The sequence below is a fragment of the Barbatula barbatula genome, assembly GCF_947034865.1.
Source record: "Barbatula barbatula genome assembly, chromosome: 15".
NCBI classification, from domain to species: Eukaryota; Metazoa; Chordata; class Actinopteri; order Cypriniformes; family Nemacheilidae; genus Barbatula; species Barbatula barbatula.
This window is the reverse complement of record NC_136778.1, coordinates 20,034,444-20,047,370: the sequence shown is the minus strand read 5'-3', so window position 1 is coordinate 20,047,370 and position 12,927 is coordinate 20,034,444. Positions and strand designations below refer to the sequence as shown.

The 12,927-nt window shown below is 37.5% G+C and overlaps 1 protein-coding gene across 1 annotated transcript in view; it reads left to right on the top strand.

Annotated features, from left to right (window-relative positions):
- The window catches only part of ccdc85cb (coiled-coil domain containing 85C, b), a 30,432-nt gene extending 19,564 nt beyond the window's left edge, over positions 1 to 10,868 (top strand). Inside the window, exons 3-7 of the mRNA XM_079474951.1 lie at positions 940 to 978; positions 4,424 to 4,525; positions 6,825 to 6,917; positions 7,648 to 7,746; positions 9,012 to 10,868. Of these exons, the coding sequence (XP_079331077.1) occupies positions 940 to 978; positions 4,424 to 4,525; positions 6,825 to 6,917; positions 7,648 to 7,746; positions 9,012 to 9,101 (423 nt within the window). The 3' untranslated portion in view covers positions 9,102 to 10,868. The remainder of the gene's footprint in view (positions 1 to 939; positions 979 to 4,423; positions 4,526 to 6,824; positions 6,918 to 7,647; positions 7,747 to 9,011) is intronic.
- Positions 10,869 to 12,927: the final 2,059 nt, after the last annotated feature.

The following is a 12,927-nucleotide window of genomic DNA, read 5'->3' as shown; positions in this document are numbered from 1 at the left end:
TTGGTAGGAAAGAATCTTCATATTTAGAAAGGTGAGAGGCAATAAAGTCCTCATAGTTCACAGAGATGCTTTTGAAATCGACCCACTGTACTTTCAATATTAATCTCTATTGTATAAAAAAAGACTGTTGCGGTTTTAATGATAGCCTTTGTAGTCACTGTTCCATTCATCACAAATCTCATGGCCACCGGTTTGACAGTGTTCAGGTGAGGACAACAATTCTCTCTTTTAATCGCATATCCTCATTACGTTGTAATCATCTGCCCATCACTCTCACAGTAGATTCCACGTGGCGGGACAATTAAATTGTTGCATCTTTATGTGGCACAGCTATTTGAGTCCCTTTTCGAACATGTGAAACATGGAGCTTTGAATGTCTAAATGCACTTTATCCCCCCAGGATGGAAGGCACTTTGTAAGACTATGATTAAAATGCAAGAGTTACTTCTGGTCAAATAAGAAAACGGTTTGCAGTCCCCGAGAGCGAGTGGATTCACTTGAAGCACGATGAATTCAGAATAGACGTCCATCTTACAGAAGACTGTACATGAACTTTGCTGAACTCCTGATTTACCAGGATACTCACAAAGCTTTTTCTAAAAGGCACTTCAGCTGTTGTGAGAGATGTTGTTTTCCTTACTCAAGTGACCCCTGATTTTAAAGGTCTGTGTTTAGAGTAAGCTTTATTGAGCTGAGGATGCTTTTTACCTTTTGTTTTGTTTAGTTGTCATTGAAATGTACAGTAATGTTGAGATCTATACAGGCTCTGAACAACTCGAGGGTGCGTTCATGATGACAGAATTTTCATTCTTTAGTGAACTATCCCCAAAACAAAACACTAAAGATACTGGACTGTTTTTATGCGCAGGGTTATGTGATGTACAAACATTAACTTGCGTATGTGTGATTGGCGTCTAAATCGTCTCTTGTTTCCTCCAGCCATGTGACCGTCATAGCTTGTCACAGATACCTATGAAGGTAATTTTATCACATTTTTGCTCTGTGGTGGTGGCTCTTTTTTTCTCGCTTTCCTCTTACCTGCCTCTTATTTCCATGGTGAGAAATTTAGAGTGTTAAACAGCATGCTAGGCTAACTGCTTGTGCTAACATGCCGTGGAGTACTCCAGGGCTTCTGGTGCTTGAGCTCAACTGTCGGTCCTTTCATATTGGGATGTCTTTTCGTCTTCATCATTTATTCAAGTGACGCAGGTAGTGCAGCGTCAATTTTTAATGCCAGACAAACTGATGGATGTAAGGATCAACGTGAACATCTTTGCATTTTTTATTAATGTTCACTATCTATATTGGGCATCATCCGATTTCTATCAATGAAAATGCACCACTTCGTGCTTAATGTAATGTAAAGTAAAAATGTGCAAAACTGCAATACATCTATTTATTTATTACCATCAGTTTTTAATTTATTTTACTCGTTGAAGCATTGAATTATATTACTCAACCATTGTTTTCATACATAGCAGTGATGCTTTAAAGATTGCTAAATGCTGAATGCGTCACTAAAGTCATTCACGGTTAGTACTGTTGCTATGTTGAAGCTATTGAAAAAACGTCATCTAGGAAAACAAATCAAATCGTAATAATTTTTTTATCACAAACATCCTGCCCAACCCTGCTATAAAGATATCAACAAAGCTTAGATTGGACTCTTAAGAATAAAGTATACCTGTTTATCAAGAATTAACTCATATTTTCTTACTTGAACACAGGCATCAGATGGTTGACTAATTACTTTATTATACGGATAGTGTTAAAGGAACAATGCAGTCATTGAAGTCCCCTCAAACAGGTTACATTGCAGCAGCTCATGATTCTGTGTTGCTAGTTACAAGAGAAATAACATTTGACACTCCCTTAGTGCATTCAGGTTTGTCCGGAATATAACCTGATGAAAAGTTCAAATGGGCATATTGTACCAAGTTATTCATTTTAAACAAAGTAACTATTTTGTTATTTTGAACCCAACTGTTGTTTTCGTCCCTTTTTGATCCAAATGCTGGATAACTTTGTTTTATATGATAATACAGTAATCTTAATAATGTGAGGTCAAATAAACTGAAAATATGCAGGATATAATTTTAACTCCCACAGAGAACCCAATGTAGTTAACACTGTGCAGGTGTTAAATCTTATCAAATGAACCCCACATAACAGTTTTTAACCTTCAAATACTTGCTCTGCAGAAACACAGCTCTGCCCCACAGAGATTTACACCCTCCAAAAAATGCTGTCAGCAGTAGTGTTAAAGAACTGTGGTACAAACTGCATTGTGGTCACTTCTCAACTGACAGCAATGACCAGAGGATGAATATTCTACTGTCCTGAGCTGATTTATATAAAGACTCTCTGAGGATTGTGCTGTCATTCTGTCACAGTGTGAAGATGTATAGCTGTATAACTGCTTAAATGAAGACGCATGTATTACAAGTAGTAGTCGTGATCTTTTCCTGAGGCAATATCTCTGGTAAAGCATGTTGGTTCACGCAGAATTCTTGCTAAAACAAAATCTGGAACTTTCTGGTTGTCAAAGGAACATATAGTTAATGTGGTGTACCACACCTGTGGGAACATATGTGAGAGGTTAAGACTTCACACATTGTCTAAACCAGTGTGGTAACCAAAACCTCTAAATATTTTCTCGTTTTACTCTATGTCATAAAACGTATTATTATTGTGTCTTAAGAATAACAAGTTGCTAAAAGCAACTACTTCCTTTGGCGGGGACGTTAGACGTCATTGTGGCTATAAAGCTCACAAATAATGCAACATGGGCAGAAATCTCTAAAAACGTAAATGCGGATTCATTCACGGAGTAGTTACTAGGAACACATTTTTTATAAAGTTTGAAAGAGTTGCCGGAGGCTCGGTGGTGGTGACGTTATTGAGCAACCTTAAGTGTAGTTTGTTTATAGCGTCGTGTTAGCTTTTACTTTACCCGATTGTATTTCATTTGTAAAGTTTGTCTTGATAGACAAAACGTGTAAACATCGTAAACCTTTGTTAATCAGAGATCTTATTTTTTGCGATCATCCAAAAGTCTATGGGAAAAATGCATAGGCTTCCGGTTCGAGGGAACCAGTCGCGGCACTTACATCAGAGTTAGCCTACAAAAATACGTCATCTCTGAGGTACTGGATGCCAAGGATAGTTTCGGGTTTGACACAGTATTGTTGTGGTTGTAGGCTTAATGTAAAGTTCAGCTCTTCCTTGCAGCCACGCAAAACACAAATGCTCTCTCTTCTAAGAGAGAGTGACAGGGTTATTTATAGATCCTTTGTTGAATGGATTACGTGTATTTAGAACATGAGAGTAAGACAATGAAAATGTCATGAGCATCAGCGGTGATTAGAGATGATGCCAGCCAGAGCCTGTGGGTGTCTCTATTATAGCAGCATGACCAGATATAAGGGTACTCCCTTTAGATGAGAATACGACAGAAAAAAGGACTGGAAGCCGTATTAGGGGTTGTTCTGGCTTGATGAAAACGATAGCTTGCTATAACGTTTTTAAAATTGTTCTACCTTTACCTTTCCCATCACAATGAAACCGATAAAGATACAGAGGAACGATATTGCTGCAATCACTTTCAGGCGGGTTTTTCCTAGCTACAGTGATAACACATTGACAGCTATTCAAAATCCATTCAAATTCAAGGGTTTGCGCATTTAAAATGTGAAACTGCAGCACACAAGATTAGAATAAACTATAGCTGCACCGATACTACATTTCCCCACCGATATCAGTAGATGTTTGTTCCGTGTGATGCCTGCCGATTCCGATTCTGAAGATTAGATTCATATTTCTTAAGTTTTCTAATGTTATTTATTCACATAATGACTATGAATATTGAACGAGACGTGTTTCTTAACATTTTCTACATACAGAGCACAAGTTAAGTGCATTTTCCTCTACTTGCTTTTATTGGCCGATATACTATATCGGTGCATCTCTAGAATAAACGCAATGGTCTCTTTTTGGCCAATAAATTACATTTGAAATTTATAGTAGCTGTTTTAATATCACGGTTATTGCCGGTACTGATATGGTGTGACACCACTACTGTATATAGTTATATTGATAGTTATCGGTCTTGGTGTGAATGGGCCTTTATGCTGTATTTGGGCAATGGAATAATTTCATGGTAAAATGTTGAAAAACACGAGTACAGACAAACCACATCTCCACAAGTCTTTTTACTATTTTCTGTAGACAATAGAACCACAGGAAGATGCTACATATTTGGAAAATACTAAAATGTCTTACCGTCTCTTCCCTTCAGTGACTAAACTACACACACATCCTCTTCATTTTTCCTGCTTTTCAAGCTTTCAGACGTTAAAGTAGTTGGTTTACACTGTGTCATGTAGTTGATATGTCTCTCTTTTCTTTGCTTGTCATGTGACAGTGTACTCCAGGGGACCTGAGAGCTTTGAGGAAGAACATGACCCTCTACCACTCAGAATCACAGCTGTCCTCTCTGCCCCAGCGTCAGGAAGCCCTGCTCAATGTGAGTCGATGTGCAAAGAAATCAATCTGAATCTAAACCAAATTTTTAAAGTCATATACGTAAAGAAGCCAAATAAGTTATGAGAAAACGCAGAGAGAATCATTCAAAATAAAAGCTCAGCTTCACCAGATTTGGCTCTATACAGAAACTGTGTGAAAGAAAGAGATCTGATCTTTTATCTTTTGTATATTGCCATAGGTCTTTCTTTTACAGAACTGGAACTTAGAAATATTTTACCTTAAAAATGAGCACCATTAAATGCTACAGAAAAGCAAGTAATGAATGAAAAAAAGCGGCACACATGAAGACCGTCTCGCTACTGTATTCTGTGCTGTGTTTTGTATGGTTGGCTAAAGATCTGCTGAAAGATCTTGGAAAAAGTCAATTCGGTTCTCTGAATTTAATAAATTTTTTTGGACCCATTACCTGTGAGGTCAAGCAACCATTTTATGAAATTTGACCTTTAAAGTTTTATGGATTTTTGGTATCACTTTAAACAGATGTGTAGTTTGAACGAGAGCTCCACACATCACAACCACACAGTATTGAACTACAACACTATTTGTTGAGCCGCGTTCAATTGGCCGATTTTAGATGTAATTTAGTATACAAATGATTTCAAAAGTTTGCATTACAGAGGCACTTTGTCTTCACACAAGATAAAAATAAGGATTTTGTTCATCGAATATATTGGCAATAATATAAAAATGTATGCGGTACTGTACATCACATGATGCACACTGTATCCTACATACATACATACTTTTTTTAACTATGCAAATTAGCTTTGGCCTGACTTGCTCTCTCAGGACCAAGTTTGTCATGGATCTTGAAGCATCACTTGAGTCATTTAAAAATAGTTTTCTAGTGTTTCCATGGTAACCACCTCATAATATGCAGAATTCATGATTGATAAGCTCTCATGTGAAGCTATGCAATGTTTTCCCGAACACTGCACACAACACAACACACAGATGTCTATCGTGCTTCGCTTTAAAAGCGTTGCGAATGGGATATTTTCAGGCCTCTTCGGAGTAAATGTATGTGGATCATATCCGCCTCTTTTCTTCAAGCATGAATGATTAAATGATACCAGACACTTTTTGTCCTCCACAGCTGTCTGGGCTGTTGGGTTTAGTGTTGAAATGAATGTTTTAAAGGGGATGTAGTTTTCATAATGAATGAGCCTCTGAGCTCAACCCTGCTGAGTTAAGACGCATAACTGATGAATCAGGACATCACCAATGAGAACACAATTATCATGTGTGTGTGCGTGTGTGTTAGAACCAACTGTGGTCTAAGATTATATCTCGTATTATCTCTGTAGTCTGGTTGGACCAGCTTGCTTGAGGTGGTTGACCAGCCAATGACCGCCTAGAAACCACCAACGTTTAGTGGTTTAGCTGGATTTTCAGCCAAGCTGGATGCCTCCTTACAAAAACATTGTTGCTGTGGTGGCCCGTGCACTCTTTGATTTCGAGAAGACATTTACATTTTAAAGACTGGCCAGTTGTCACAATGAATATATCTAACGAACTAAAAGGCTTTGAGTTCAAAGCCGAATTACCAGTAGTGGCTGGCGTCCGTGTAGTGTGGCAGATTCTTGGCTTTATCACTAATCTATAGTGAACCGCCATATCTGTAGTTTTTCATTGTAAGCACTGCAGATGTCCTTTTTCGGAGAGGTCAAGTGTTCTTTTGTAAAAATAAAGGGTGACTCTTATTTTGATTGACAGGCCATAAGTACATAAGGAGTGCTTTTGAGTTTGGTTTTATCTCTTCTACTGCGATTATTACATACTGTCTGCCGAGCCATATGCTAAGTGTATGACTAAAAGTAGAACTTCTGGAAACTCTAGAAGATCCAGAACAGTGAATCTCAAGGGGGCCTCAAGATGACTAATAATTAAAAATTAGACATAATAAATACATTTCTATTAAGATCAAGATATTTCCAAATATTTTGCCATTTGTATAATTCAGTAGTTCTCAAACTGGGAGCACCAAGATGGATTCAGGGGGGCCACAGATTTTGTGGCTTTTTATGAATATATATATAATATAGAAATATATCATAGATTTTATGCAATCAAACATCAGAAAAATCAGACCACCAACGAAACGTATTGATGTTCCAGCATTGTAAAGTTTAAAATGATATGTTTTTATTTAGGGGCAGCCCTAAATGGGGATTAACAATTATCCCCAAAATGTTGGAACAAAAAGCTATTTTTTAACTTACTGTATGTTATTCCAGTGTAACTGATAAACTGACCTTCTTATATGTTCTGTTCTCCAGGGGACAGGAAGACTCCCAACCAGTGAATCCTCACCATCCACGGGGTTTCTCTCATCTGTACAGAAACCAGAGGCTGTGGTCCATGCCATGAAGGTACACGAACCATCATCGCTTGACACTCCACACACACTAAAACAACACGCCCCTATAATTTCATTAGTTTTCTTTTTATAGTGATATGATCACATGGCAGTCTTTTAAATGCCGGAGGCTTAAAATTGGTTTCAAGATTGAATCTTTTTCTGCTGCATCAGGATTAGTTTTGTGCTTTCATAAAGGTCATTGCTGTTAATATGCTTGACCCAAAAAAGTATTTGGACATTTAAGCACTTAAGTGTATCAATGTTATTGCATTAGATGATTAGAAAAAATAGCACAGAAGCGTTTTTATACTAAAATCTTTGTTTTTAATACACTTCTAAATCATTTAAAACAATACTGTATATCATCTGCATACTGTATATGGCGATTCGCAACAGCGCATGTTCATTTTGTACTCATTTTGTACATAAACATACATGTATATATTTAAGAAAAATATAATCATAAAATATAATAAATTAATAAATGTTGATTTGAAGTATTCATAAATATGATTATATACATGAACGTATGCGATTACAGAAAATGTATACAAAATAAATATGCACAGTGCCCAGACATATATTATGTAAACACAAACTATCGTTTTGTATATAAACATTACATTGTGATTATTATTCTCAAAGAGTTAAAATGTTTGCAAAATGTGCTAAAATAGTCAATAGGAAATGGTATCCTAAGCTTTCCTAATAAACAAATGTTCTTTGCCGTGTAACAACAGGTTCTGGAGGTCCATGATAATCTCGACAAGAAGCTTCCAGAAGAAAATGAGGAAGACCTGAGTGAAAAAGAAAAGGCCATAGTGCGAGAGATGTGCAACGTGAGTAATTCTTCTTTCTCTGATCTTTTATTTTCATTAATTACAATGTTTTTGGTCATAACACTCTACAATAGGGATTCATTCATTGCGATTAGTAGTAGTTGCATTAGCTAACACGTACAATACATTTTTACAGCATTTATTTGAAAATGTTGAATTTTGTAGGAACTAAGGTTAATAAATGGTGTAGAACTATTCGTATTGCTAGTTTGTTTTAGTTTATGTAGTTAACTTATGTTAGAGTGTGTTTTATTGAAAATCACACTGTTCATTGTGCTCAGATTCATATATGATATTATATAAGCAATTGCATCCGAGGAGGGCTGATCTTAGTGAAGCATGAAATGTAGCATGTGCTTCTCAGACCGGTTATTACACAGAGCTCCGAAGTCGTGATAGAGAGAGGATTTGATGTGTTTGTCTGGCCCCTCGATGGAATGTAGAAACTGAGTGCACAATAACACCTCTGTCCCGCTCACCTGGAGCATCTCGGCTTGTTCAAAACTATTGTGAACACCGTTGATAGACTTCTTGTCTTTAAGGATGTTTTGGATTCTTCTTGAACATTCTGGGAGGAACTTATCAAGAATGACAGCGATTTCTGATATCTAGAGAATGTAGACAAGCGTCTGTTTTAAACACAATAAACCCGCTGGTCTCTGTGGGTGTTAAAGCACTAGAATTGCATATTGTGTGCATTCTGTAATTCTGTAGCCTGATTTAGAAAGAAAGGAGGGGGATTTCAGTCAATGATGATGTTAAGAAAACAGTGTGGCTGATGTGAGGCTGAAACAGTATAACAGAGTTGTAAGTACTAGAGATGCACCGATATATCGGAATGAACCGATAAAAGCAATAATCGTCTAGATTTAAAACAGCTGATGATCAGGGCTGATATATCCTGTCAATCAAACGAGGATATGTAGCAACATCACCAGTTTAATATTTAAAATTTAATATTAACAGTCATTATATGAATCAATTACATTCATAAAGTTAAGAAATATGAATTTAATCTTCAGAATCAGTAGGCCTATCGTCAGATATCACTTTGAAAATCGGTTTCTGCGGAGAAGTTTTGTATCGGTGCATCTCTAGTAGATACAGTAAACCCGAGACATACAGATAATTTGTGAAACTATTAACAATCATTAAAAGTGTAAATAGTGGCCGAAGTATCGATTTATCTTTCTCACAATAGTGCCAAAGACTTGATGTGTAGTTTTGCAAAAATGTTTATTAAACTGTTTTGTGTGTCTGATCAGGTTGTTTGGCGTAAGCTCGGCGACGTGGCGGGATCAAAGCCATCCATTCGACAGCAGCTCTCTGGCAACCAGTTCAAAGGTCCTCTATAGCAGATCCAAAAGAGGATAAACGTCCTTCCTTCTGATCCTCACCCATCAAACTCCAGCAGGGCCAAACTGAACTACTGTTACCGCCATCACACAAATGTATATTTGGCAGATGCTTTTATCCAAAGCGACTAACATTGCATTGTACTATACATTTGTTTCTGACTATGTGCTATTCCTTGGGATCAAGACCATGACTTTGGCATTGCTAGCACCATGCTCTAACCACTGAGCCACGGGAAAGCATACACTCCTTGAACCATCATTTGTAGTCTCGCCGTAAACATGGGATCACTGCACAACCGAGTTTCACCCAGAGCAATAATGAACATTCACAAAATCCCTCATATATGTTTATTTTTAATTATAGTGGATCTTAGTTCAATCCATGGTCCCTTGACTTACCCATTTGGATTATCGCCAATAGACTTGCAAGAGGGACCCTGAGGGTGCCATTCGAGACTGAGCTCATAAAATGTTCATAACCGGCAGCTAGTCATATTAAGTCGACTTGCTTTCTTTCTAATTTGCAAAACAGTGTTGTGAGAACTCATGTCTCTGTCCTATCAACCTTCTGGACGATTTCAAAGGACTTCTACTTCTTTCACAACAAAGTGGGCATTATCAGAACCCTTCACTCCATTGTGCCCTCCTCTCCTGTACAGCAGTAATTTTCCCCAAATGACTCTGAATCACAATGTAAAATATGTATAAAAGCATCAGATCACTTTATTATTATGTCTTTATAGGTGTTTTTACTTGTTTTCTAGTGGCTGGTTTTTAGGTATGCTACTCAAACGACGATTGGGGTTTTCTTAACAACGCCACAAGTTTGGCAGCACAACTTTAGATATGTTCTCTGTGATTTTCTGTATGTGGAGACGTTGACAAGCTCTCTCTAACAAAAGCTGTTTTTGTACGTTCAAGTTGTCAAATTTAAGAACCGTGTGCGGCGCATGCTCGACAATCACGTCTCTCAGGTCTGGGAAAATGACACGCGTACAATGTAATGCGCTTTGCACGATACATCTGTCTATTCGACCACTTCTTTAGATATGTCCTTGATTATTATTGGTGAAGAACAGCTCGTGACATCCATTTTTATTGACCTGCTGCCAGTCACACTTAAGATATGGACTGAAATGAACTCTAGTGATTTGCGACAGCGCTTCAGCACACAAGTGACCTCTACACATTGAGTGAAAGGCCGTCATTCACAAAGTCAGCATACTTCATCTGTTCATGTCATTAATGAAACGCATGACTATAACAGTTTAACTTACATAAAAGCATAATAATATCCCTCCTTTCTATCCAAACAGTGTCAAAACAATATCTAATATACATCAGATCAGAGGTGTTTTGTTTAAGCATGAGTTTGATTTGACCCCACCTCACACAAAAACAACATGTTAATGTTCTCAATTTAAAGCTGCAAACAAAACCCTCCGGACAAAAGTGCCCTTTCTCGTGAGAAACAGTCAGAAAACAAAGCCATGATTTTTGGGTGATTTTATTTGGCATGTGCTACCTCTTTTGTGCATGAGGTTTTATTTGAAGCGTATGCTGCCTGTGCCCTCTACCCTGTGTTTTATTGTGTGTGAAACCTCTGAGGTTTATCTTGTCTTCAGTGTTAATAGGGGAAGCATGTCTGCAGATTCCTGCACAAGCCGGGAAAGATGATGCTAGTATTCTATGGCAAACACGTAAAGAAAAAAGTTGTACTAAATGAAAACAGCCCAATTTTATCAATAAACATAATATGACTTAATGTGTTTTCAGTCCTTTATTGCTAATATACTTTTACAGATACGTTAAACATAATGCGGGATATAAAAAGCTGTTAGCTTCTACCCTTAAGTATCTCCCAAAAATTAAAACTAAAAACTTTAGTTTCTAAACGAATGCACCATCAGACAAATTTTACCATAGTGTAAAAATATTTCATGGTTTAAATACTCATGTGAGGTCTTGATGTTTTAAAGAATGTATTATTATTCCATAGTCAGGTAATGTGCCGCTTTCAGAATTGTCACATCCATAATGGTACATATTCTCATAAATCGGCACATTAAAATATAAGAGCAATCCCTTCTACATTCGTTGGCTATTATTGCAGCTGGTTTGTGCATTTTTCTGATGTCTGGACTCAGCATGGGTTTTGGAAAATAAACAAATAGTTGAATATATTAATCCAAATATGTGCAATAAACTTATTATAGTTTATATTTCAAGTTTTGACTGTCACCTCTAAAATACTAAATTTTTCCATCACAAGTTCAACTGTTGTACTACAGTATGCACATATATATACTATATCTTAGTTCTCAATTTGGGGGAATTATTGGGCCCCATAAATTACAATGTTTTAAAATGCTACTGATCATATAATCACAAACAGAATAAATGAATATACACTGCCATTCAAAGTTTGACAGTAAACTCTTCCCATTGCAGTATAATAGTAAATGTTATAAACATTTAGAGGAACACAAACGCAACTCTTGTTATTGCTTATGTTCGATAGCTTAAAAGGTAAACTTTTTGTCATTGATACATTCCACCAAGGTGAGATGTCTGTCATGCAGGTTCGTAGGATTGGATGTCTGTGATATTCTTATGACACACACAGAGGACGATCCATGCAAAATATAAACGTGTGACAATTGTGCCCCCTTATGGACATTATAATGCCTCTTTCTATGGTCTTGATTCACTTCCACTGTTGCAGTATCGTTTATTGTCAAGTACAGATAAGGCAATGTGTTCATTTCAAGACATTTACCAGACAAAGAAAGACCCTTTTTTTATCCTTAAAAGAACTAGTAGTGTATGACCATTTTGGCATAGTCATAGTTTGAGTGTTTAACAGAATAATGATAAAATATATATGTGTAATGCCTAAATGTGAAATCATTCAGTTTCTTATTTGCTACCAGTGAATAAAATGTACTTTTATTGGGTTGGTCATTAATCACCTTGTTGTTTTAAAAAATTTAAAATCACATTAACATCAAGTTATTTGTATTGCTATTAGCAAAGTTGGTGTCTTTTGTATTGTTTTTGTCAATGAGAAAAACAAAGACATTGTTAGAACAGTAGCATAACATGAAGAATAAGTCTGAAAGTCTGAACGTATCATGACACAGGACGAGACGGAGACTCAAGTGTGGGGAAAAAGACAGCAAAACAAACAAAACTGAACTCAGTCCGAGGTCCCCAAAACACAGCCCACAGGGAGAGGCTTGATCCGGCAAAACCTCACTATGGAGAAACGTGGACCCACTGGGGGAGAACTAGACCAACTGAGGAAGATCTGTCCGCGGGGAGTGGACTGGACCCGTCGAAACTCACAGAGAGAACCGGACCCAAATAGAGATATCTTTTCCTGCCAGGCATGAGGTGCCTGGATGCCGGTAACTGGGAGGTCATGGGCACTAGCAGGTGCTACGGGGCACAGAGGAGAAAAACAGAGAGAGACAACGGCACTGGAGTTGAAGGAAGATAAAAGAAGACTAAGGGTTAAGTAAGTTGTAACTACGGCTAAGACTTGACAGTAGCTGGACCAGCTAGACTGTCAGAACCGGCTAAACATGCAACAGTCTGACACAAGACGAGAGAACAAGAGGGATTAAATGGGGAAACCAAAATACGGGAAGTGGCCAAAGGATGAGAGAAAAAATGCGATACCAGGGCCGCAATAAAACTGGGAATGGCTGCAGGTGAGAGGGTGATAAGGTGGGGAAGCCTGACAGGGATACACAGGGGCGGGAAGAGTGACACAAACACAGAGTGCATGGCGAGCTGTCAAAACAACATACCATGTGTT